General features: G+C 40.7%; 2 protein-coding genes across 6 annotated transcripts in view; one reads left to right on the top strand and one right to left on the bottom strand.

Moving 5' to 3' along the window:
• The window catches only part of BLOC1S6 (biogenesis of lysosomal organelles complex 1 subunit 6), a 49,343-nt gene extending 41,808 nt beyond the window's left edge, over positions 1 to 7,535 (bottom strand). Inside the window, exons 1-2 of one of the 3 annotated variants that reach the window (XM_079912610.1) lie at positions 7,394 to 7,527; positions 2,859 to 2,924 (exon numbers count right to left, since the gene is read on the bottom strand). The gene's annotated coding sequence lies outside the window, so the exon portion shown is untranslated. Of the gene's footprint in view, positions 1 to 2,858; positions 2,925 to 7,169; positions 7,306 to 7,393 lie in introns of those variants that run through there. The other 2 variants (XM_079912609.1, XM_079912608.1) reach the window with 2 other exon arrangements.
• A 1,827-nt stretch (positions 7,536 to 9,362) lies between these two features.
• Positions 9,363 to 27,754, top strand: part of SLC30A4 (solute carrier family 30 member 4) — a 32,055-nt gene continuing 13,663 nt past the window's right edge. Inside the window, exons 1-4 of one of the 3 annotated variants that reach the window (XM_079912606.1) lie at positions 11,316 to 11,524; positions 11,635 to 12,139; positions 19,924 to 20,070; positions 22,007 to 22,112. In XM_079912606.1, coding sequence (XP_079768732.1) covers positions 11,749 to 12,139; positions 19,924 to 20,070; positions 22,007 to 22,044 — 576 coding nt within the window. In that variant the 5' untranslated portion in view covers positions 11,316 to 11,524; positions 11,635 to 11,748 and the 3' untranslated portion in view covers positions 22,045 to 22,112. Of the gene's footprint in view, positions 11,140 to 11,315; positions 11,525 to 11,634; positions 12,140 to 19,923; positions 20,071 to 22,006; positions 22,113 to 27,754 lie in introns of those variants that run through there. The other 2 variants (XM_079912605.1, XM_079912604.1) reach the window with 2 other exon arrangements.

Genomic DNA, 27,754 nt, shown 5'->3' with positions numbered 1-27,754 from the left:
GTAGTGAGGTGATGTTCTGGATTTAGACACAGATAGAATCCTACAAGCCAGAAGACTCAGCTTCTATCTGGCCTAGGGCAGCTCAGAGGAAGCCAGTAACTTTTCAAGCAAGTCTGAGGGATGGGAGTCCTGCCAGGCCCCCCCAGTGGGTGACTCTCCTTGGTGGAAATGACCCCAGAGCATGGAGCCATTAGCTTGGATCCTCCAGCTAACGCCCCTTGCTAGGACTGCAGGTGTACGCAGCAGTCTTAAATCAAATTAGCTTTCCATGTTGTATTCTTGGTGAAGGTAACTTGAACATCCAGGTAGCTTATTTTACTTCTCTCTGTAAATTATTGTCATTTTCTTTATATTTTTAAATTTTATATTAAGAAAATTTCCAACACAAAGAAGCAGAAAAAATAGTATAATGAATATGTATAACATTATATAATGTATAATGAATAATGTAGAATACTCATTAACCAAGTTAAATCATTATCGAATCCTATACTTGCTTCACTTTTCTGTACTTTTTAAAACTAAAATAGTTTTTAAAAAGAGAAAAAAAAAAAAAGGGACTTCCCTGGCGGTCCAGTGGTTAAGACTTCACCTTCCAATGCAGGGAGTGCAGGTTCGAACCCTCGTCAGGGAGCTAAGATCCCACACGACTTGCGGCCAAAAAACCAAAACATAATACAGAAGCAATATTGTAATAAATTCAATAAAGACTTTAAAAATGGTCCACCTCAAAAAAAAATCTTAAAAAAATAAAAGAAAATATTTTAAAGCAAATGCTAGACCAAAGTCATTTCATCCCCACTTACTTCAGTATGGATCTCGTAAAGGATTAGTGTTCTTATAAAGGAGAGCCCAGTGAGCTCCCTAGTCCCTTCTACTATGTGAGGACACAGCCAAGAAGGGCCAGCCATGAACCAGGAAGAGGGTCCTCACCAGAACACAACCCATGCTGGTACCTTGATCTTGGACTTCTAAGCCTCCAGGAATGTGAGAAATAAAATTCTGTTGTTTATATGCCATTTGATTTGTGGTATTTTGTTATAATAGTCCAAACAGACTAAGCTAACTGTTAAGGAATATAGGCTGGACAGACGGATGATGAGCGGTTTAAATCAAAGGGTGATACTTCAAGACCTACATGAGTTTTGATGGAACTCTAACGTGACACTGAGGGACCATTCGCCAAAATGGGTAACCAGTCATAACAAGTGGCTGCTCCCCCAAAAGATTATATAAGTGAGAATGTTACATACACACCTTCCCACCACCATCACCAACCACCAAGCATAAGAAGGGAGGAAAATGTCAGATTGGAAAGATGATGGACACTTGGCTGGGACAAATCTTGACTCCACCATTTCCTAGTTGTGAAGCTAATAAATTTCATTTATTCCATTATTTCATTTTTTACGTGGAATAAATTTCATTCCACGTACAAAAATGGGGATAATAGTGTCTACTATGTACAGTTGTTATAAGGATTAAATTAAATGATGTATGTAAGGTCCCTAGCACAGTGGTTGTCATGTACTGGGCTCAAAATATTGTAATTTATTTTTTGAATTTTATTTTTTTAATATTTTTATACAGCAGGTAAGATATTATAATTTTTATTACATGATAATATTCATTATCATTGGGACTTCCCTGGTGGTCCAGTGGTTAAGACTCCATGATTCCAATGCAGGGGGAGTGAATTTGATCTCTGGTCGGGGGAACTAAGATCCCGCATGCCACGCAGCACGACCAAAAAAAAAAAAATTCATTATCATTAAGAAATCTTGGAGGGAACCTGGGAAGTTATGGTTTCCTTGTGAAATAGGCAGGCTAAACACTTAAAATTAACTTCAGAGAAGAATGGCAAGAAGGGTAAAACTTGACAAATTTAGTTAATTTTTAAGGAGTAAATAGCATGTGACAAAAGGGAATTGCATAATATCATCCACTTTGAGACCTTAAGAAAACCTTTGACAGGTTTCCAAAGGAGAGGCTGAAATAAAAGTCGCATGAGATTGGAATGTTTTGTGAGGCAATAAAGAGCTAGCTCAGCAGCAAAAACAATGGGGGGGCGGGCTGTTGATTCCAGTAGGGGGAGGGAACTTGAGGGTCCAAGTGGCAGCTCCTGGAAAGGCAGCAGATGTGTGAAGGGTGTGGTAGTCACGTTTCTAATTCTGGACTTCTCAGAGGAAACGCCTCTTCAGGAAGGTGGAGTCCTGTACGCTTGAGGAATCTGGGCAAGAGGTAGTTAGGCGTCAGGCAACCATGGAGTTGACATCCATGAGAGGAAGTGGGGAAGGGGACTAACATTAATCTCACCATAACTGGGGCAGGCCATGTGCCAGGCACATTATCTCTTTAAGTCACCACAACCTGATGATAATAGTTATTACCTCCATTTTACAGAGGAGGAAACTGAGGCTCAAAGAGATCTTGTAATTCATGCCAGTTCACTCTGCTGGTGAGGGGGGGGGCGGGGGCTGTCATAGACAACAACGCCCCAGCCAATAGGCTGAGGTCTACTGGGGTTCTGGCGCCTCTGTTCAACAAATGCTTGTTGAACACCTACTATGTGCCAGGCAGAGGGCCAGGTGCAGGAGATACAGTAGTGAGCAAAGACAGACAGCCCCCCTCTCATAGAGCAGAGTCTAACAAGGGAGTCGGAGGCAGCTCTTAGTCAAGTAATGCCACTAATGAAAATAAAAGTACAAAGTGAGGCATTAGCTCATGTAACAGATGGACTCCTCTAGACCTGGGGTGCCACGGGTGCCATGGGGGAGAGTGGCCCCAGAGTCTACCTAGAATTGATTAGGAAAAGGAGCGGTGAAGAAAAGCATTCCAAATAAGGCAGCTGCACTTACAAGGGCTGTGGTCAAAGCCTCAAACAACGCAGGTTCAGTGCGGATTCCATTTATAGAGTGACTCAGCTGGGGGTGAGACAACGGTGGAGACACAGTCAGATTTCCATGCTGAAAAGTTCAATGCATTTTCACAAGAGTCGCTGGGAGGCTTGGGCAGCCACAAGCAGAGCACTCTGGTGGGTTCTGGGACCCCAGCTGCACCCCACCTATATGAGGAGAGTTAGGCTGCCTTAATAGAATGTTGGGAAGCAGGGACTGATGGACCCAAGTAAACAGCCTGAATCCTCCAGCACATGTGTTAGGAAGGGGCTCACTGATAACGTGTATGTGATCAGGTGGAGGGAGTACGCAGTAAAATCCCTAACAACACTTCTAACTAGCGACTGGTCTAGATCAGGGTCAGCAAACTACAGTCCAAGAGCCAAATCGAGCCAGCATCTATTTCTGTGCAGCCCACAAGCTAAGAATGGTTTTTAAATGGTTGGGAAAAATCAAAAGAAGACTAATACTTTGTGACGCATGAAAATCATATGAAATTCACATTTCGGTGTCCATAAATAAAGTTTTATGGGAACACAGCCCTGCTCATTCGTTTACTATCCTCCACGGCTGCTTTCACAACACAGCGGCAGAGCTGTGCCACCGGCACTGGGGTATTGCTGCAAAGTTAAACTTATTTATTATCTGGCCCTTTACAGAATAAGTTTTCCAGTCCTTGGGCTAGTCAGAAGCGCCTATAAATATGAGCGTGTGTTCAGACAAATGACAAATGAGCTTTAGTAGGAACAAGTGCAAAGTAATGTACTTTGGGATAAAAATACCCAAACTATTTATAAAATGAAGACAGGGCTCTGAGCTGTGAGGCCACAACTCAGAACTAAGCACAATGGCAAGGACTGAAGGCAGCTAGAGTAATATTGTGTGAATTTCCTGCCCCAGACTATAAAAATCAGTACACAATGGATGGAGTTGGTTATCTGACGACTTCCCTGGATGGGGGCCCGGGGAGTGATTTCAGTAAAACTAAACTAAAATTCAACTGAGAAGAAAGGCTATATTATTTTGCACTTTCACTTAACTGTTACATTTAGATATAGATAGCAACAGTCTGCATGTAATCTCGGGAAAAATTAGTGATAAAGATTTACAATGCGTGGTGTGTATACAGGACTACTGCGGGATGGGTTATCAGCTAGACTTTGTCTTGTTCAAGACTTTATAGTTTAATTACTGGCGTATGATAAGCACTCAAATAATATTTATTGAATAAGAGGAAAGAAGAAAAGGAAGAAGAGGAGGGAGGGAGGGAGGGAGGGAGAGAAAGGAGGGAAAGAAGGAGGAAACTGGGCAAAACCTACAGGGTTTGAAGGCTGAACAGGAGTTAGCCGGCCACCGAGGATGAGGAAGAACAGCCCAGCAGGAAAACAGGAGCATTTAAGAGGCCAGGAGAGCCCAAGAGGCCTGGAATAATATCACATAAACCCCCTGTCACCTTTGCTCTAGCTCTAAGGTAACCTGATTTCCCATATCACTGGTCCTGTGAAGGGGGCATCCAGGGCAACAGGAGAGGTGTATCCTTCAGGATAATTAAGTCATCAGCCACACGGTAATTTCCTCAGTCTCTCTGAGCAGTAGGGCGAACACCGATTTCTTCAGCCTGATCCTTAGGGGTAGTTTCCACAGCTGCAAAGCTTACCGAACTGACCTGGGACCTTGGAGGCTCTAACAGGGTCACTGGAGGCACTACCTGGTGTGGCTGGCCTCTCTCTTGGACACCTCTGATCTCTTCCATTTCAATGTAACAGGAGTCACATCCACAGAGTTCCCTGAGAACACCCAGCCCAGTGTGCTGCGGGCCCAAAAGGAATAAGGTGTCTTTCTCAAGTAAGATACTCTCCCGGCCCAGCAAAGACACAGCCAGCATTCAGGAATCTAAATATTCAGGGTTCCGGAATCTGTTCTCGCTGAGAGGTAAACTCATCCTGGTAAACCGAAAGCCCCATGCCTGGGGAATCCCCCCTGTCCCAAGCAAACCAGGACAGTTGGGCACCTGCCAGACGGGTTCCTCATTTACAGTGGGTCTATTGGGGAGGGGGAAATTTCCCTCTCTATTCTTCTTGAATTCGTGTGGTTGGGTTAATAATAAAATTAACAGAGAAAAAGGAACAAATTTTAATTCACGCCCATGGAGGACCCATAGAAATGAGACCTAAGAAGTAGCCAAAGCAGGCAGCTTTTATACTTTTTAGACAAACAAATTTGTAAGGAATTGACAGGACAAAGACACTTAGGTTCTGGGTGCCCAATTAGTGAAGAATCAAGACAGAGTTTGGGCTTAGGGTAGTAAGCTAAAGAAGTAGTAAGATTTGTTTATATAGTCTTCTCAGCCCAAATACCCTACCTTTGGCGATAAAGGTGTCCTATCTCCAGACACAGGGAGTGCACCTTTCACATGAGAGATTTATTTTCTGCTTTCAGGAAGACAGAAGATTCAGAGTGTCCCTTCTTCTGTTGGCCATAAATTTAATTCAAAATAAATAATATGCCATTGAGGCGCAGTTTGGTCTACCCAACAGGCCTTTTTTTTTTTTTGGCCTCGCCATGTGGCACGTGGGATCTTAGTTCCCCAACCAGGGATGGAACACGTGCCCCCTGCATTGGGAGCTCGGAGTTTTAACCACTGGACCACCAGGGAAGCCCCCCAACAGGCCTCTTGTCCTACTGTTCCCCAGACCTCATGTGGGCCTATTCCAGAGAATCTGCTGCCTCCAGCCCGTCAACCAGCATGTGCAGAGTGGCTCCTTCTGGGTCAGGGAAAGGGACTGCATGGGCCAGGTGGGTCACTGGGGACAAAGGAGACCAAGAAACTGAGGTAAAGGGGTTCCCAAGGAACCTCAACTGTTGGAGAATTGGATCTAGGACTCCTGTCTTTTATCTGGTGTCTGTATGTGTTTCTGTGCAAACAATGAGGATCGAACAGTACCCGGTATCAGGGAAAATTTTCAACATTTGCAATGTTTGAAGATAGGGAGGAACTACTAAAGGGAAGGCTGCCTGAAACCCTATTTGTAAACGAGCAGAATGTGAGTTATTAAAATATAAATAACAAAGAGGAGAGTAAAACTTTGTTGCTCAGTATAAAACAGCTGTAATAATTACAGTAACTAATATCTAATGACCATGTAGCATAGTGATTACAAGGCATTATTGTGTCATGTAAATCATACACCAAGATCTTTGTGATTAGCGTACTAAATTCTGCTCAGTCATGTGTGCACTGGTAGCCCACTTAAAACCATTAAAGGTAATTTAGGTTGGCTTAGCCTGGCTTTTTGCTTCAGGGAATACAGAGAGTTAAACAGTAGGTGAACTTGTTTCATTTGATTCTAGGAGGACCAATATAAAGATACTTTAAAAAAAATTAAAGCCATCTTTATTTATAAAAGAATTCTGGGAAAAAGTCAAAGCATTTTGTAGATTTTAATCTAATTAATCCTCACAATAACCCCGGGAGGGAGTTCTTATACAATGGCCTTCATTGTTTAAAGCTACCAGTTGTCAGAGGCCACAAAAGAGTCACTTTGTCTGCAGTTGCTTCTCTGTCCCAGCTTAATTCATAAACGTTATAATGTTCTTTGAAATAAGTCTAGTATAAACACAAACTGACTACTAGTGTATCAATAATCTCTAATCATTATGAGACACATTGACCTCACCAATAAGAATTTCGTACAAATGACTTTACACACCAGCTTAAAGAAATAGAAATGTTTGTTAGAGGGGAATTTAAAGTCATGGATGAGCTCTCTATAAACAGAATATTTTCATTAATCCACATGTAGTTACAGGGTTCCTGCTCTGAGCACGATGTTAGGTGCCATGGACACAAACAGAGCCTAGGAGAGAAACAAAGGAATTTTAACAGTGAAGCGTATGTGGTGGTGACCTAGACGTCTAAGTGAGCCAAAACATGTTATTAATAAACCAAGGATGGAGTGTAGCAGTCCTTAGAAGGGACAGGCACAAGTGGAAGATATTTCATGACAGCATTTGTCTGTACCCTTGCTTTGCAATTTGGTTCAGACGGCATGGTCTTTAATAGTTCTCACTAGTGAAGTAGGTAAGGGGACGCTTTCACATACAGAATCTCATTGCATTCTTACAGTGTCCCTATGAAATAGGTAGGACAACTATTATTTTCCACTGTTAACACACAAGAAAATAAGCTCAGCAATAGTACACTGCTAGAGATCATAGTGAATGGATGGCAAAATTAGAAGCTGAACCAGGTTCTACAAGTTCCACCCTCACCTTCAAGCTCCCTCAGCCCAGCCACCACCTCCAGATTCCAAGACTGGCGTGCGTAGTTCTCAAATTACCGTCCCAGCTGGGACCTCGTTATTCCCTCTCATTTCAGCCAGACATGGATAGAGAAATCCATAGGAATGTTTAATTTAAGCAATAAGCAAAGACAAAAACAAAGATATGAAAACAATGAACTTGACTAAGCGTGGTGTTGTTAGGTTTTGGCTCACAGGTTGGTGACAGGGTAGATGGTCTCAAGGGCCAGAGATCTTCTCATTTATCTCTTCCCCGTCCAAGAAGGCAACTGCCTGTCCTCAGGCAATCTATTTCTGGTATTTCTTCTTCTTCCTTGGAGGAGGGGTTAAACTGAATCTCCAGCCTCTCTGTTACCAGAGTAACCCACAGAAAGAAGAAATGATTACGTTCACCGTTCACCGTAGTGGTGTATCACATCACTAACCCTTGTTCATGCCCACCCAACAGCTTTCATCCCCTCCTGAAAAAGATAAGGGAACACATTCCAAAAACATCCTCTGGGAACCTCCTATCGCCACATACTCCAATGGAGAAAGGAGTTCTCATGATGGGGAATATGCAGCATGGGAACCTGTCGACTAAGTGGATGAAGCACCTTTTCCACATTTCAGTTTTAAAAAAACTTTTCACTTTTCTCCCCCTCCATTCCCAAGAGGGATTTCACCGGACAATGCAGAGGTCTCCAGGTGCTGGCAAATCTTTCATATATGAAACAGGGATCTCTCCTAACATACCGCAAGAAGTCTAGATGCTTTTTTGCAGATCATTCCATTTTTATGCAGAAAGAAACCGAGAGGGACAGTGTAGAGTGATGGTTAAGAGCTTGAGCTCTGAAACCAAACTGACCGGGAACTGAGTTCCTGCTCTGTTTGCTAGCTTCACGACTGTGGCCAAGTTACTTAATCTCCCTGAGGTTCCATGTCTCCACCTACTTAAAAAAATAGTAATAGCTGGCATTGATTGAGCACTTACTATGTGCTAGGAACTAGGTATGCTAAGTTTTACATGCTTTACATCCATTAACCCTCATCACGGCCCTGTGAAGCAGGTACCATCATCATCCCCACTTCATAGGTAAGAAAATTGAAGCACGAAGAGGTTAAATAGTTTGCCAGAAATTATAGGACCCTAAGATGTAAAGCCAGGATTCTAACACAAGCAGTCTGACTCCAAGACCCATGCTTTGAATCAATACCTTCTTCATAGTGATGTTGTAAGGATTAAATGAGCTCAGGTAAATCAGGTCCCCTGCATAGTGCCTGGCACATAAACAAGCCTTAAGTAAACGTTAGCTGTAGTATTATTTTCAGCATTGTCATTTGTTCTAAGAGATATCTAGGCCAGAAAACAGGTTTTGATATAGGGTATTTTGCATCTATTCCAGTTAACTGCCCCAAGATATGCGTCCTGCAGTTAAAATGACAGGCCTCTGCTGTTAACTAAACAATCTGTGTATTATGGGTTACCTGGTTAAGAGATAGCCTAAATCATTGACAACTTTTTCCATTTGCCCATGCAGAAATGCTCTTCATACTAAAAAGAAGTATTAAGTCTCTTATAAAAGAATGGCGTACTGAACAAGAGCTAGCAGAATTGCAGGCAGTACTCAGCTTATAAATGGGTTGTTTCAAAAGTTGGTTTGTCTACTGTTATAAACTGAATACATAGACATAAGTTTGAAAATGGTGGTTACATTCCAAGACTATTCACAGAAGTCTATTTATTTAGCCCATTTTAAAGTTCAATGATAGAAACCATGCCACTAGCTCAAGGCAGGCCTAGGAACAAGAGCCCATGTGTGATAAAAGACTAAGAAAGGTATCTTTCCTGGTACAGAGGAAAGTTGATATAGACTATATTAGTCATCTATTGTTGTGTAACGAACTACTCCAAAACTTACCATATTAAAACAATAAACATTTATCATCTCATAGTCTCTGTGGGTCATCTGAGAGTGGCTTATCTGGGTGATTCTGCTCAGGATCTCTCATGAGGTTTCAGTCAGCATCACCCAAGCTACAGTCACCTGAAGGCTTTACTGGGGCTGCAGGATCCACTTCCAATATGGCTCACTCATATGGCTGTTGGCAGGAGGCCTCAGTTCCTCATCATCTGAGCCTTTCCACAGGGCTGCTTGAGTTCCTCATGACATGATAGCTCTGGCTTCCCTAGGTACAAGTGATCCAAGAGTGAGAACAAGAAGGTAGCTGCAATGCCTTTTATGACCTAGTCTTATAAGCCACACACTGTCACTTCACCCATATTCTGTTCATAATGAGACACAAGTTATACATTAAGAGCAGCCCACACTCAGTGGGAAGGGGAATTAAGCTCTACCTATTGATGAGAAGTATGTCACAGAATTTGTGGACATACCTTAAAATACCCTATAGTTTTTGTTGTCCTCCCATTACTCTCTCTAGGTACTCAGTACACAAAAGAGTAAAAATAAACTGGGGTGCAGAGCTTCAGCCCTTCCCAACAAAGTTTACTGTAAATACCCCCCAAAATCCATGCTCTTGCCTCATCTTGCTTTAAAAACATCTATCCCCCCCAAAAAATTAAAATTAAAATAAAATAAAATAAAAACATCTATCCCCATTCCTTAAATGGAATCTCATTTGCAAAATGTATACTAAAGAGTGATCACATTCCTGAAATACTTGCTCTATTCATTTGTATCTCTCAGCAGTAGAATGTCAGGCAATGTAACAAACTAAAAGTAAAAACAACAAAGAAACTACTCCCAATCTGGGTGGATTAAGATATTTGGAATTAAGAAAGCAACCTTCAGGAAACTTTCTCCCTTCTGTCGATAATGACCTGGGTCCCCTGGTTATTGAGTATTCTGGGTCTAGGGAACTAGGGGATCTCTGACCCCCAGTTCCCTAGACCTGACCCCCAAGGCTGCAGCTCTGCAGGAATACTGTGGGCATTCAAAAGTGATGGACTGCCCTGGATTCCAAAAACAGTTGCTGCTCTTGCACCAGAGACATGCAAGATTCTAAAGTATCATCGGGATCTTCAGAGGAAAATGATGTTTCATATGACTTTCTATTGTATTTTTTGTAACTTGAAATTTGGTAATTCATGTAGACTGTTGTCAAAATACATTTCTAAACATTGGATAAATGGGAGTTTGCACTGTAATTCAACTCCAAGTAGAAGCTAGAGGCTTGATCTATGAGTTCTTCTAACAGTGTTGTTTTAAATCTTGAGTGCCCATTTGAGAATATGATGAAAGCTAAGGGACTTACTCAAGAAAATACATATACCCACAAAATTTTAAGGCCTCCGAATCCCCTAAAACCCATCCAGGGAATCGCTGGAGAAGCGGGAGGCGGGGCTTATTGTCACTTCATTTTGTCCTTAAAATGTAGATCTAAATTAGAAGCTACTACTAAAAACTTAATTCTTTTTAAATCTTGTTGTTAAACAAAACCAACGGCCAGTACAGATACCTCTACTAGATTTTCTGTGCTGGGGTTTAGTCCATACTGTAAATACCTTGGAGGCAAAAGGAACCTGGCGGTGAGCACACAGAGGACAACACACATTTGCTGAAAAAAACAGTAAATATAACGCAGGACACAGAACTGCTGACGACCACAAGCCTTGCCCTCTCCAAGCTGACCTCACTGTGCAGCAAATTCTGCCAATTTGCCAGAGAGGCAGCAATTCGAGGAGACAAAAGCGGCTCAGCAACCCACTTAAAAGCAAACGCTAAATTCGTTTTCTATCGAGCATCAGAAACCCAAATCCCAGCCCAGGATTCTCTAGGCCCTCCTTCGGTGGAGCGAACTCCCGGCAGCAACGCCCAGCCCCGGGTGGGCGGGACCGCTCGAATCTACCCACTTAACCCGCGGACTCCAGCTCCATCCACTCATGCCTCTCAGCCTCGGGAAGTGGAAGGGCCGCGCGGGAGACTGGGGCTTCGCCTGTGAGTGTCCCCCGGGCAGAGGCGGGCCCGCGGGATCCGCATCCAGGAGCGGGACGAGGGGCGCCCCTGTCCCGTCCTTCGCGGGCGCCCCTGCTCAGCGCGCAGGGCCTGCGTGTCCTCGTGCCGACTCCTCCCTCGCGCGCCTCGCCCGCGGCTGCTCCGGCGCACGCGCGCGGCCTCGCGCAGGGCGGGGAGGGGCGGCGGCCGCGGGCGCCCGACCTCGAACCTGTCAGACCAGACCCGGGGAGCCGGCCTGGAGTTGTGGGCGCCGCAGGCGCGAGGACGGCCCCGCTGCCCCGCAGCCCCGGGCCGAGCTGTGCGTGCCGGCCCCGCCGAGCCGGCCGGGGGCGGAGAGATGAGCTGCGGCACCGCGGCGGCGCCCCAGGTAGAGCGCTCCCCCCTTTCGGAGCCCCGGCTCCCCCGCTGCCCCGGGCTTCGGAACTTGTGGGCTTTGTTGGGGCGCTTTTAATTTATAATGAGTTTCGTTTTCTACAGGATGGGGAGGGACGCGCGGCAGTGCCATCGGGAACTGGCACTCGGGTGAAGTAGGAGCCGCCGGCCGTCCGCCTGCACCGAGCCGTTCGGCGCCGCGGCCGCACAGCCTCTGCCATGGCCGGATCCGGCGTGTGGAAGCGCCTCAAATCTCTGCTGAGGAAGGACGATGCGCCGCTGTTTTTAAATGACACCAGCGCCTTTGACTTCTCGGACGAGGTGGGGGATGAGGGGCTTTCTCGATTTAACAAACTTCGAGTTGTGGTGGCCGACGATGGTTCTGAAACCCCGGAAAGGCCTGTTAACGGGGCGCACCCGGCCCTCCAGGCCGACGATGATTCCTTGCTGGACCAGGACTTACCTTTGAGCAACAGTCAGCTGAGTTTGAAGGTGGACCCCTGTGACAACTGCAGCAAACAGAGAGAGTTGCTGACGCAGAGAAAGGTGAAAACCAGATTGACCATTGCTGCCGTTCTTTACTTGCTTTTCATGATTGGAGAACTTGTAGGTGAGTTGTGTTGCCAACTCACTTTCCATTTACCTTGCCTGGAGAGTCTTTGTCAAGCTGTAGTTACACATAACTTGGCGTTTAAACTTTCTTTTTAGGAAGCTTGTTATTTATCAATATACTGATGTGAAAAGGCCTCACGGTTCCAAAGTGCAGATCAGCCTAGGTACAACAAACTTCCAAAGATAACTCTGACCTTTTCTTCTGATTCTCCAAACACTGTGTCATCTACTGTAAAGTTAAGGACATTATCTTCATTATATATCCTGTAACTTCCTCTTTAAAAAAAAAATCTGATAAAACACCAGGTTAATTTTTGCAACCTTTTAAATAGTAAATGATTCTACAATTATTTAGAATCATAAAATTTTACAGTATGAAGGGACCTTACTGAACACCTGCTCCACCTTTTTCTTTTTTAAGAGATCAGAGGACCCAGAGGTTAAATATTAATAAATTATGAGGACACTTAAGTGGGTAATTGAAAAGCTACATCTACAGTCCCGTTGTCTTGATTTTTTTCCCTCTACATTTGAATTAAGTGGTCTCTTACTATTTCCTTTTGTGTTTATATTCAAGAAATTTGCAAAGCTAAATAATGCTAACTGACCTCACCATTTTTCATTATAAGGAGGATCTGAAGGCCAGAAGGCTCCCCTGGGTTTTATAGAACTTGGTTTTATTTTTCATTTTTAATTATTCAAGTAATGCAGTCTTACTATAAAATACATGCTCAGTTTAGATATTAATTTCAGAGTCACATTAATGTAACTGCTAACTTCTTTTAGTGACAATTGAGAAAGTGACATTAAAGCAGGGAGATTATTCTCCTGTGTTCTTTTTTTTTTTGGCCACACCGTGTGGCTTCTGGGATCCTAGTTCCCGGATCAGGGACTGAACCCGGCCCCTCAGCAGTGAAAATGCAGAGTCCTAACCACTGGACCGCCAGGGAATTCCCTCCTGTGTTCTCTTAATGATGAACCATGACAAGAACAAAGGTGGCAGTCCAGATTTAAGATGCTGGCTGGAGGTTATGTGCAGGAAAATTATATACATTTCCTACCTCTTTTCATACCACTTCTCGCCAGTGCTCACTTCAGCCATGCTGGCCTTCTTTCTCCCTATGACTCACAAAGCTGTTTTCCTGCCCATAAGACCTTCAGACTGAGTGGTCTCTCTACCTCTGGCTTTCAAACTTTTTTGAGTTCACTATAGTAAGAAATACACTTAACATTGTGACCCGTGTAGGCATGCATGCATACGTATGTATGTATGTACACACACATATACATTTGTATAAATATATGAATAACTAAAACAAAAATTTTACTTCATGTGCTGTGTTCTACTGTTTTTTCAATTATGGTCCCAGCCCACTTAATTAATTTCATGGTCTACAAGTGGGTCACAGCCTGCAATTTGAAAAGCACTGCTTTATATGGACTGCCTTTTCCCAAATCTTCTCTTGGCTGCCTTCTTGTCATTCGTGTCTCATCACAAAAGATACCTCTTAGAGACCTTTCCAACTGCCTAAAGTCAACCTCCCTTCTCCCCTGTTCCTTCCCCAGCTTTAAAAGCCCTCAGCACCTGAGATTATCTTGTTTGTATATTCACTTGTTTAATATCAGTGTCCATTGAAATATAAGCTGAATTACCAGCACCTAGCACAATGACTAGCACAGAGTAAACACTCAATAAAATTTTGTTTAATTAATTAATAATTGCTGTTAGAGAATTATAAATGTTTAAGCTATGAAGAAATTAAAGACAGAAGTGAAACAGATCAGATAAGGCATGGTCAGCAGATTAAGAGTCAATGACTTGGGGCTTTCTGGTGGCTCAGTGGTTGGGAATCCACCTGACAATGCAGGGAACATGGGTTCAAGCTCTGGTCCGGGAAGATCCCACATGATGCGGAGCAGCTAAGCCCGTGCGCCACGACTACTGAGCCTGTGCTCTAGAGCCCGTGAGCCACAACTACTGAAGCCCCTACACCTAGGGCCTGTGCTCCGCAACAAGAGAAGCCACCGCAATGAGAAGCCCGCTCGCCACAACTAGAGAAAGCCCGCGTGCAGCAACGAAGACCCAATGCAGCCAAAAATAAATAAATAAATCTATTTTTTTTAAAAAAAGAGTCAATGACTTGCCCAAATTCCCAGTTAGAATATTGAGTCATTCAGACTTAGTGATTCTTGAAGTTAATATTTGAAGTTAAAATCACATTAATCACAATTTCCCCCTTAAAATTAGAGTTTACACCTATAAAAATTACTAAGATATAATTGTCCTGACTTAGCATTATTTAAATCTCTTACTTGGTAAATGATGTTTTGTGAAAGCTACAATAAGTATTTCCTTTCAAATACTAACTTTATTTTCAAATATGAAAATCTTTTGTTAAACACTGTAGAGATGCTAGTACTTAGAATAGACATTAACAATATTATTCAGAATGTTACATAGAATTAAATTGTATACAGTAGAGCATTTATTAAAGTGTGTCGAAAGCACTTAGAAATAAAGCATCTTATGTAGGAAGTATGGAGTAATTTTAAAATGAAGTATTTTAAAGATCTGAAAGGGGAAACTTGATTTTGAATCTTGGATTTGCTCTGAGACCTTAGGCAAGATCAATTCAGCAAGTATTTTTTAAGTACTTGCTATATACAATGGAGAACAAAACTTATGCTCCCTACTATCTAAAACACTTAATCTAATGTTTGGAGGACATTATATCTTCCTGTAGTGGAGGACACAGGTATTAATAAACACACAAATAAATTTAAAATTCAAATGGCCTTAAGTACTGTGAAGAAAAAGAACAAGATACTATAAGACATAGTTTAGACATGTCCAGCAGGACATGGTTTATGTATGAGCCACATACAGTTAAACCCAAAAAAACAGAATATTAGGAGTAATTTGAGCAAAGGGAATGGAGGAAGATGTTTTCGACCAAAGAGAACAGCAAGTTCAAAACTCCTAAAACCTTCAATTCTTTAAGAGGATCTAAAAAGAAGACCAGTTTGGCCAGAATGTAGTAAGTAAAAGGGAAAGAGACAGGGGGACCAGACCAGGGAGGTCATGAGAGACCATATTAAATGAGTTTAGTCTTTAATTCTAAGTACAACGGGGAGCCAGTGACTGCTTTGGAGTGGAGATTGACCTGATGGGATTTATCTTTTTAAAAGATTACTCTGACTCATATGGAGAGTGGATTGGAGGGTACAAGAGTGGAAGCAAGTATACTTTTGCAGAGGTCCAGACAAGAAATGATTATGGCTTGAACTGGAGTGGATGGAGAAAAATGTACTGATTGAGAAACATTCTAGAGGTAACAATGGCAAAATGGCTAATGGTTTGAATGTGAGACTTGATGGGAGAGCAGTATCAGGAATGATTCTGAAATTTCTTACCTAAGCAGCTGAGCATATGGGAATGTATGTCAGTTATGAACCAGGGAGAAAATACAGAGCAGGATTTAAGCATGGGCTCAAGGGTTGTTTTAGGCATGTTAAGTATCATATGTATGTGAAATAGACAAAGATGTCTAGTGAGCTGTTACATATAAGTCTGTCATTCAGAAGGGAGGTCAAGGCAGAGAGAGAAACAGTATGTAATGCCATAGCAATAGAAAAAATTATCTAGAGAGCCCCAGCTTTGAGGAACTACAACTTTAGAAGTCAGGCAGAAGGCAAATGGGTATCCCAGAACTGAAGAAAAGAGTATTTCAAAATGGAATAAGCTGCTGAGAGGCCTGATAAGATGAGAACTAAAATATCCTCTGGATTTAGTAACAGTTATTGATTGTTTTAACAGCTGCATTTTATTGGGAATGAAAAAACTTAAAGAATGAATGCAAATAGACTTCCAGGTAAAGATGGCAAATGAACTCATGCATCTAGTTGTACTCTCTTAAACTACAGTAAAAGGATTTAAAATACACAGACACACACACACACACACATATACACACACACATACATATACACATATATATATAGAATATATATATATATATATATATATATATCTCCACACAGGTGGGGAAAACCTGAGAGGAGACTCTAGCAACACAAACTAGAAAGGAATCAGGTAAAAGAGGTAACTGACTTGACCCAAGAAAGCCAACTCCTAAACAAGCAGTGGGGAAAGCCAAGAACCAATCTAGTTTATACTAATGCATCAGAAACACCTAGACAACTTATTAAAAAACAAATTGCTGGACCAGAGTTTCTAATTAAGTAGGTCTGGGGTAGGGTAGGGCCTGAGGATTTTCTAACAAGTTCCCAGGAGATGCTGATACTGCTGACCCTGAGGACTACACTTGAGAACTACACTAGAGAATCCTAAGCAGGCCCAGAATTGGTTGTACCAGGTACCCCTATAAGTGTGGTTAAAGAGGAAGGCTAAAATAAGGAAAGTTCATTAAAACCTGTTTAAGAGCCAGTCAGATATAATAGTATAATAATACAATAAGTATCCACAGAGATAAAATAAGATCATGAATCCATGAAACTAGAATAGGCTACTTTTTAAAAGAAATTCAGAGTAGAAAATAGAGCTTTTGAATAATACAAACTTTTTTTTTTTTTTTTGCAGTATGCGGGCCTCTCACTGTTGTGGTCTCTCCCGTTGTGGAGCACAGGCTCCGGACGCGCAGGCTCAGCGGCCATGGCTCACGGGCCCAGCCGCTCTGCGGCATGTGGGATCTTCCCGGACTGGGGCACGAACCCGTGTCCCCTGCATTGGCAGGTGGACTCTCAACCACTGAGCCACCAGGGAAGCCCTAATACAAACATTTAAAATTTTAACTCCAAACAAATTAGAAGGTGAATTAAGGTCACCTCTCACAGAATATAGCAAAAAGAGAAGATAATGGGAGAAAAAAAGCAAGAAAATTAGTATATTAGTTCAAATTCCAAATAATAGGAGTCTGGGGAATAGAGAAAGCAGAAGGAAAGAAGTTATCAACAACACAGTTTAAGAAATTTCCCCAGGGACTTCCCTGGTGGCACAGTGGTTAAGACTCCACGGTCCCAATGCAGGGCCCCAGGTTTGATCCCTGGTCAGGGAACTAGATCCCACATGCATGTTGCAACTAAGAGTTCGCATGCCACAACTGAGAAGCCCACATACCGCAACTAAGGAGGCCGCCTGCCGCAACTAAGACCTAGCGCAACCAAGTATTTTTTTTAAAAAAAAGGAGAATCCTTACCGCAAAAAAAAAAAAGGAGAATCCTTTCCAAAAAAAAAGAAAAAGAAATTTCCCCAGAACTGAAGGGTATACAATTCCAGATAGAAAGAGTCAATAGGGCTTCCCTGCTGGCGCAGTGGTTAAGAATCCACCTGCCAATGCCAGGGACACAGGTTTGAGCCCTGGTCTGGGAAGATCCCACATGCCACAGAGCAACTAAACCCGTGCACCACAACTCTTGAGCCTGTGCTCTAGAGCCCACAAGCCACAACTACTGAGCCTGTTCACCACAACTGAAGCCCGCACACTAGAGCCTGTGCTCTGCAAGAGAAGCCACCTCAATGAGAAGCCTGTGCACTACAACGAAGCGTAGCCCCCACTCTGCATCTAGAGAAAGCCCGCGCGCAGCAACGCAGACCCAATGCAGCCAAAAAATAAATAAAATAAAAAAATTTTTAAAAAAAGAGTCAATAAAAGCCCAAATTGGATGAAAATAATCCCACACCAGGTACATCATTGTAAAATTTCAGAACACATGATACACACTTATTATTGCTTCAGGCAGCTGCTGTGTTAAACGATTGCCTCTGATAGTTTTTGACAAACACTGACCGAGGTTTGCACCAGGGCCAAGCTCGGAGCACAGGCTCTGGACGTGCAGGCTCAGTGGCCATGGCTCACGGGCCCAGCCACTCCGCGGCATGTGGGATCTTCCCGGACCAGGGCACGAACCCATGTGCCCTGCATCGGCAGGCAGACTCTCAACCACTGCACCACCAGGGAAGCCCGCAATGGAGCTTTTAAGGAGCTCTAACGCCATCCTATTCCTTGCAGCGGCTGCCAGGCTGAGGTTTTCACTGTGGTTGCTGCTTGTTAGTTTTCAAGGCTACCATAGAACTGAAGAGGGGGAGATTGGGTATAAGGCAAGTTAAAGTGCCACAGAGCTAGTGAGCTTCTTACCAAGATTCAGCCTTTTTCCTTGAATAGATGCTACCTGTATCAGCCTTTGTTTAATTTCCATAGTTTTCAGAATGCTGATTTGGACAATTTTTGCCCATGTTCTTATGGCTTTTATGGAGGAGATGATTTTCATAGGTCCTTACTCTGCTGTTTTTGCTGGTGATCATCACATGTGGCTCTTTAGGTTAACAAAAATTAAATAAATTCAATTCCTTGGTTGCACTAGCCGTATTTCAAATTCTCAAAAGCCACCTGTGACTAGTTGCTGCTCCATTGGCCAGCGCAGATAGAACATTTCCATCATCTCAGTTTTATTGCACAGTGTGGCTTTAGAGTATTATCCTTATTTTATAGATGAGTAAACTGAACCTCAAAAATGGTAAGTAACTTGCTCAGTCTCTGAGATTTCAAAGCTCCATGTTATTAACTGCCAAGCTGTATTTTCTGTCAGTGATTCCAGCTTTTTCATGTAAGGGAATACATAAAAAATGATATTTCTATAGAGCACACTGGCTGGAGTAAATGGATGTGACTACAAGATCACCAGCCCCAGTTCTCCTGCTGCTCTTGACTCTGCATACACATCCCAGGAATAGGGGAATCAACATCTCAGCACACTTATGTGTCACAACATCCTGATCATGAAGTTCTGCTATACATTATAACAGTATTTCTCAGTGTGGTTACAAGACCAGAAGCATCAGCATCACCTGGGAACATGTTAGAAATGTAAATTCTCAGGCCCCATCTAGACCTACTGAATTAGAAATTCTGGGAGTGGGGTCAAGAAGTCTATAGTTTAACAAAACTTCCAGGTGATTCTGATATACATAAAAGTTTGAATACCCTGTATTATATTATAAAAACTTATTCTATGGTGCTAGGAAAATTGGTTGACCATAATGGTCATAAATAAGTACATATATATGTATATATGTACACATATATATATATTATTATGTATATATATATATACACACATATATAAAATACATATACACACCCACATATATGAAATATACACATTATTATTATGTATAATAATACATAATACTGGAAAACTAATATAAAAATTGTATTCTAAATACCATCTTTTATCCCTCTATTAGGAGACATTGCTGTTTATACCGAAGAGAATCAGTTAATTTTTATCTTTTGTTTTGAACTAATGAACATTTTGTGAAATTTCTTCAGTTTATGTTCAAACCCTCCCAAACAAGTGAATACCTACCTTTTATTCAGCTTTATTGTAATATTTAGATATGGTGGTTATTAATTTCACTGTCTAATAGTAGAATTAGTAGGTTGAGTAAAAACTGTATTGCTAAACACACAAAACTTCTCTTTGTGTCAGCCCCCATTTAATGGCTCTTAAATTTTTTAAGGTCATTTACTCCTCAGAGAATCTGTTCCTGGAAATGGACATCTTCACCATTAGAAAAATATGCATAGTTAATGTTTTGCATAAAATTTCAGGATACCTTGACTTAATTGCAATAGGATAAGTATTTAGTTAACTTTAGTTAGAAGTTCATGTTTTGTAGGATGCTGCATATTTTTGGTTTGATTGCTTATGTTTATTATTTTAATTAACTTATTCCTTCTTTCCTGTCACCCTTACTCTAAGGTGGATACATTGCAAATAGCCTAGCAATCATGACAGATGCACTTCATATGTTAACTGACCTAAGTGCCATCATACTGACCCTGCTTGCTTTGTGGCTGTCTTCAAAATCACCAACCAAAAGATTCACCTTTGGATTTCATCGCTTAGGTAGGTAATGGGGCGTTTCTTTGGTTTATAAAATTTTATAGTAAAACCACAATGAACTATAACCTTTGATTAACTGAAATCTTTCTGATGATAGTCTGTTTGAACAAAGCAAATGAAAATAGACAAATAAGATTCATTCAGATATATATCTTCCAGGGTACATGCAGTTCAGTCAGCTAAATAGTTTACACATATAAAATTACAGGGTAATCAGGGACTTTCCTGGCAATCCAGCAGTTAAGACTCCACACTTCCATTGCAGGAGTCATGAGTTCGATCCCTGGTTGGGGAACTAAGACCTCACATCCCACATGCCGCATAGTGCGGCCAAAAAAAAAAAAATTGTGTGGTAAACATTAATCTTCAGATGTTGTTCCTTGTGTCCTGAAGGTGTTAACAGAAAAAAGTTTACCTTCAGTTTATCGAACCAAGCAAAACCACATGGATTTAATTCATCAATGAGCATTAGCTTTTCTTTCTCTTAAGGTATTCCAACCAAACCGACTTATAACCCAGGTTTTAGGCACTACTATAATATGTATAACATACTGTATGGCTGACCTTCATTGTGGCCATTAACTGTAAATGCTAACAAAGATTCTTTGCTTGACCAAACGTTTGTCAGTCTCCTGAGCTGTCTCCCAAGCCCATCTCTGTACTTCCTCATTAAATCTAGTTTTAGGAAGAACCCTGCCAAACCAATTTAACAGAACCTCCACTCTCAATATTTGATGGGTTATTCCCAGGTGATGTCTCATCACCCTGGCCTGTTTTCAACAAGGCTTCCCTATACCAATCTTGATAGCTTCCCCCCAACTGTATTAAAGTCTTCTTTACCATGTTTTAATAAGTGTCATTGAATTTTTTTTCTTTCACAATGCACACATATTTATATTTTCCTATTTTGAACAAATATTTATATTTAAGAGAGGTTAAAATCATACATTGTTATCCACACAACTCTTCTTGCCATGTTAGTGTTTTTTTTAATTTTTACTTATTGTCAAAATACATATAAAACAATTATCTGAATTAGTATATGAAGTGCCATATGACTCAATTTTTTGCTTAGAACCCAAAAATTGATTTAGGCAGCTTCAGCAAAACCTGTCTTAAAGAACCAGAATTAACATCTTGTAGTTTTATTTTGTGTAGACAATGACACTCTTGGCTAATATTCCATTCAGTTCCTCCCCTTCTTTGTTACTTTTTAGCCTAATCTTAACTCAACATCTAGGTCTCCTATAATTTAGTAGCTGGGTCTTCTAGTGTAAAACTTGACATTTTACCTGAATGGCTGTATTCCAAGTAGCTATCCAGGTCGTAAGTTTGGGAACTTATCTGGCATCCCCATTTCTCAGCACCCTCAGCTGCTGTACAAGAGCAGTAAAGCCCTGAGTGAGGCCTTTCCGTTATTTGTTAAGCAACTGAATAACACATAATGCATTTGGATGTGTTCCTAAAAAAAACTCCCACTTCTAGCTGACACATTATACATCCATTTGTTTACTGATTGCCTTGGGGTTTTTAAAAAACTTCAAAATTATTCTTAAACTTTAATATTTTTGTGTGATTTAAACACCTGCAATTTAAGAGCAAAACTCAAACTAGCATCGTGGAATGGGGATTTTTACCTTCTAACACTATTTGAGAGAGTGCATTCATTTTAGGTTATAGACCCCTTGGAATTCTAATGAAAACAGTGGAATTCTCCCCCAGAAACATGCAATACCAGAACATAGAAAGTTCTACAAATGATAAGTTAAGAACCCATAATCATGAAAATTCTATTAAATATCAGAGAAGTACTTAGTGTTTATCTAGATAGTCATAGATAACAAGTACTATGAAAAGATGAAAGAAAATAGAACTGACTGGTCCTATTGTATTTCTGTACATTTCTATAGAAAGTCAAATTTTTCCCTTTCCTTAAAAGTACTACTTCAAGATGGTGGACTAGAGGTCAGCATTTGAGAGTCCATTGAAATAAAAGGTACCAAATCAACACAGAGAAGCAAATGGTTGAGTCATCAATCAACAAGACATTTTCAGAAATTTCTGGAAGTTGGAAAGTAGATGGGAGTGGGTTGAAGAAAGAAACAAGCCAAGAAGCGACAGCCTGGAGAACGCTAGGGTAGAACTGGACCAGCCCAACAGAACTCCAAAGAAGACTCAGGGACAGAGATGGCAGAAGTGAGAATTGGGGCTGAAAACAAGACTAATTGAATGACTGCAAATGAGAGACTGCTCCCACTAGTCCACTGTGTCCCTACCTTCCTCCCACCGCCACCTCCACTCAGGCAGTCTGCATTTTCCCCCATGTAAACACCACATAGTTCTTCCAGAAGGAAATTGAATCAAATGTTTGGAGAAAGCTGAGGCTTTTAGTGTGAATGTTGATGCTCCAAAATAATTCGTTTTCATACTAGAATTCAGGGTTCTCCAGCCTTCTAGTTTGGTTCCCCACATACTCACACTAAAGTAATACACTTGTCTTAGTCTTCCCTGCTCTACACCCCTTATTAGTAACCATTTTAAGTAGTTATGGCTTATCCTTCCAGCATTTCCCTTTTGCAAAGGACAGTTTCCCTATCCTATTACCCTAAATGTGAACGGACACCCAAGGATCTTTCAGAAAATGGGAAAAACCAGCAGCATGAAAGAAAGTTAAAAAACAAACAGACAAACAAAAATTTGTCGTACAGGAAAGAGAGGTGACTTAGGAAACAGAAGAAAATGTTTTCAATTATCTTATTAATATACCCAGAATAATAAAACAGTAAAATGTTTTGAAAAAGAAACATACAGAAAAAGCTCTTTGAAATTGAAATATTACTAAAATTTTTAAAGTTTTTTTCAATAGAAGGACTAGAAAATATAATCAAGAAAGTCTCGGACTTCCCTGATGGCACAGTGGTTAAGAATTCACCTGCCAGCAGGGGACATGGGTTCGAGCCCTGGTCCAGGAAGATCCCACGTTCCACGGAGCAACTAAGCCCGTACGCCACAACTACTGAGCCTGTGCTCTAGAGCCCGTGAGCCACAACTACTGAGCCCATGAGCCACAACTACTGAAGCCCATGCACCTAGAGCCTGTGTTCCATAACAAGAGAAGCCACCGCAATAAGAAGCCCGCGCACCACAATGAAGAGTAGCCCCTGCTCAACGCAATTAGAGAAAGCCCACCCACAGCAACAAAGACCCAACGCAGCCATAAATAAATAAATTTATTTTTAAAAAAAGAAAGTCTCCCAGAAAGACAAATACCATATGATATCACTTATATGTGGAATCTAAAATACAATACAAATCAACATATCCATGAAACAAAAACACACCTACAGATATAGAGAACAGAGTTGTGGTTGCCAAGGGGGAGGAGGGGTAGGGGAGGGATGGAATGGGAGTTTGAGATTAGCAGAGGCAAACTATTATATATAGGATGGATAAACAAGGTCCTACTCTATACTATGTTCAATATCCTGACAAACCATAATTGAAAAGAATATGAAAAAGAACATATAAATATGTATAACTGAGTCACTTTGCTCTACAGAAGAAATTAACACAACATTGTAAATCAACTATACTTCAATAAATTTTTTTAAATAGTTAAAAAAAAAAAAGGTCTCCCAGAATACAGAACAAAAAAATAAAAATAGGAAGAAAAAGTTTAAAACTATAAAAGAATAATCTGGGAGGTCCAAAGTTGTGTTATTAAGAATCTCAGAAAAAGAGACTTACAAAATAAAAGGGAGTGACTGCTTAAGGGGTACAGGGTTTCTTTTTGGGGGTGATGAGTGTGTTCTGGAATTAGATAGTGGTAATTGTTGCACAGCCTGTGCGTATACTAAAAGCCACTGAATTTGTCCACTTCAAAATTGTTAAAGTGGTGAATTTTGTTATTTGAATTTTATCTAAAATTTTTTAAGTCATCTAAAAAATAAAAGGAAGAGAATTGTTAAGATATAGACAGGTATTTTCCAGAGCTAGGGAGGGAATCACATCCTCACACTAGCAGGGCCTTTTTGGGATCTTCTTTTTCTTCTTTGTATTACAAAAGCTTATAAGGATATATCTAGATAAGACTTATTTCACTTATCCTGCTCTTTGAAGTAATGGAAGAAAAACTTATGATGTGGGGAGGATTAAAAAGACAACAAAGATATGTAGAATTGAATAAAGCTATAAACCAAAGCAGTGGCTGTCCTTGTGTGCTGTAAAATTCCACCACCTCACGAGTAATCTCTCTAAGTTCTGTAGGGAAACGTTTGTTTACATTGGACACATTTAGATAGTGTGCCTCTTATGACCTCTACTACCAAGACTTGGGAATTCAGGTCTTAAAGAACACTGCAGAAGGAATCCCCCCTAAGAAACTTCTGGTTTATTACTGTGTTGTTGAATTTGCTTTGTTTTAATGGCATGGGTGGTAGGACAGGAGTTGGTTTTTTCTTTGTTGATTTATTTTGTAAATCTGTAAAACATGTCACAAAATTCAAAAATTATTTTTTAAAAGAAAAGATTTACTCAGAGAAGCCTCGCTTTCATTCTGTCCCCTCCAACCCATCCTCCTGCCCCACTCCTAATTAGCAATCATTTTAATTAGTTTCTGGCCTGTCCTTCCAGCATTTCCTTTTGAAAGTATAAGGAAATACATATATATGTTCATACCCCGCTCCCTGCCACACTTTCTTATGCAAAGGCAGCATCCTGGAGGTGTGTGTCTGTGAATGAGAGTCAGATAACAGTAGTACCATACCCTAAATTTTCTTTTTGTTTTCTCATAACACTTTATACATGCCTAATAGCATTTATCACATTTTTATAGATATTTTTATGAAACAATGTCTCCTTCTAGACCATGAATTAAGTAGGGACAGGAACAGAAAATATTAAACTCCATGGGTCTGGCACTAATAAGTGCTGTATAAGATATCTTTAATCAAATTGTTGCGTATTCAAGCTGATTAAATATGGTTATGAAAACTGAAACAGATAATCTAGTATAGCTCATGATCCACAAATCATTTGTGTTTGGGTTAAATTAAACCAATTTCTAAACTGAGAGTAGGAGTATTTTTGAAATTTTGGGACAAAAATATTTGGGACTTGAAAACATTTATCTGTAATTCTGAATCTGTTTATGCTCACAAACTATAAAAAATTATTTGATCTCTAACATAGCTGGGTTATATAGCCTGGCTTATAGGTCCTTTGGACCAATTAAGAAACTAGTCAGAAGGGAATTTCTTCTTATCTCAGTCAGGGGCTGATCCTATTTGTTTTGGTACTTAACCTCTTTTAGAGTTTTGTGGTTAAATTGTCTTTGGTTCACATCTGAGATCTGCACTTTTACTAGCTGTATGACCTTTGGAAGAATGATTTAATCTAAGTATGGGTTTTTACTGTAAAATACGGATGATAATGTATAAGTTCCTAACATGGTACCTGGCACAGAGTAAATTCTCAGTAAAAGTTAGTTCCAGTCTTCTTTTCCTTCCCTCTTCTACCTGCCAGTTTATCATCTTACACAGACTTTTTATATCTCTCAAAATGCTCCATGCTCCAAAACTACCTGCCTTCCCCCCTCCCCCTAATCGGAATTCTTATCCTTTTAGCAAAACTGTCTCAGCTAGGTAGGAGGAGAATAAGATGATTCACCCTGATGATTAAATAACAATTTTTAAAGATGTGCTTTTTAACTCAGGTCTTTGGTAACATTTGGGACAATATCACAAAATTTATTTTAGCAAAAATCATTCAGTCAAGGCGAGAGAAAGGTAGTTTTAGATTTGAGGGGTAAGCCAAACTGATTGTCCCAGGAGTCAGGTCCATTCTGTTGGTACTTTCTTTCCTTCATGTGAACTCAGAGATTGTGTAAAATCATTCAAGGTTTTTCTTTTTCTTCTTTCTTTATCACACTACACTGAGCTACAATGGCAGCTCTTTTGTGGGAAGAGGGAGAGCAGGGTAGGAACTATATGTGAGTTATTTTTAAATGCCTGGATTTATTTGACTTTGGGTATGTCTTCTTATTCTGGAAGCTACTAAAACTTAGAACTTCATGAAGCCACACTGTAGGAGAAATCCCACAAATCCTTAGGAAGAATAGCCTATGTCTCAGGGGACATGCTATTCTAAAGAGAACAGCCCAATCCCTTGCTTGCTTTCTACTTTTATCTTTCTCTGTGGATTATGAGTGTAATTGACTTTATTTATATGACTATTCCAGTTCTTGGGCTGAAGAGACTGCATGGATTAGATAAAGATAGTGACCATGTGAAAGGACCGTAGTAAGCAGAGTTGTCTGTATTTGAAATAAAAAGCGAGATTTACTTTGGTAATAAAATCATCAGCCTAGGTTAATAATGAAGTGACAGTGCAGGGATCTTTAGTAGCAGTGTGTCATTCTACTGAACAAAGACCTTGGCAGATCTGACTAGATGATGGTTGTCCTGAGGTAGGTATATGGTTATAATGCTAGTTCTACGTAGTTTGTTATTTTTCTCCTGATACTTACTAAAGGAACAGAAAGGATTCAGCTAAAAAAAAAATCTCTTCCCCCATACGTGCAGCAAAAAAAAGCCCCACAATGCTTCTCCCTAGTGATTCATTTTAACAACTTCCTCCCACCCCTGACAAGAGTTATTCCTATTAGTTATATTCACATCTTAGAGTTATTTCATATCACATGAACATCTATAGGAAAAGAATAGGTACATGCTAGAAATGGGAATTTTTACTGAGGCAGGAGTAAGACATGAGTGAGGTGGGCAACACTGGATAGCCAAAAGTCAACTTGAGCACACTGGGCACCTTGGGTGTGGGCTATAGGGAATGGTATGAAGGCAGGAAACAGGAGGTGATTCAGAGTAGGAGGTGAGAGGATCCAAAGACAAACTTTGCAGTTTAGCTTAGCATTCTGGTGGCAACAGTGGGCCCCTGAAATCCTACATGATGTCTTTATCCTGAGTGCATCCTCATCTGTGGATGAGGTGAAATTAAAATACTATCAATAGTTTGGAGGTCCTAGGCAAATCCAGTACAGCCCACTGATTTCCTTCTTTTCTCCTTCCTATCTGCTTTTAGAAGAATGTAGAAAAGAGAAATAGCAAAAAGAAAGTAGAAGAGAGACTATGTCTCCACTTTCCTTCCCTATTCATTTTTATAGACCTCTGAAACCTGAACTTTAGATGTTTACTATGAGGCAACAGAAAGACAAGTGTAATATAATTTAAGGGAAATATACATTATTGGCATCATAGCATTAGCAAAGATAACAGTTATGATAGGCCAGTACATCTAGGCAGCACTCGTTAAAAAGCAAATATGCTTGAGTTGAGTGTGGTTTACATAGTTGAAGCAGATTGTTACTCATACACTGAGTAGGTGCTCAAAAGTTACCTGTTGAATGAATGAGTAATGTTATAAGGTGGGGAGACAGGCAGTAAATATGTACATAAGCACAACATAATCATAAATTGTATTAAATGCTGTGAAGAGAAAGAATAAGGTACTATGATGGAGAATAACAGGATGTCAGAGAAGGACTCAATATTCTTCATGTGAACCTTGAAAACCTCTAGTTTTGGCAATTTATAGATGTGTTAAAATGTGCAATAAACATTTTTCATATTTTATCCTATCAAAACTTGATAATCATCTGTGTTTTCTCCCATTT

Source organism: Stenella coeruleoalba (genome assembly GCF_951394435.1).
Source record: "Stenella coeruleoalba genome assembly, chromosome: 2".
Taxonomy (NCBI): domain Eukaryota; kingdom Metazoa; phylum Chordata; class Mammalia; order Artiodactyla; family Delphinidae; genus Stenella; species Stenella coeruleoalba.
This window is presented reverse-complemented; position numbering and strand designations above follow the sequence as displayed.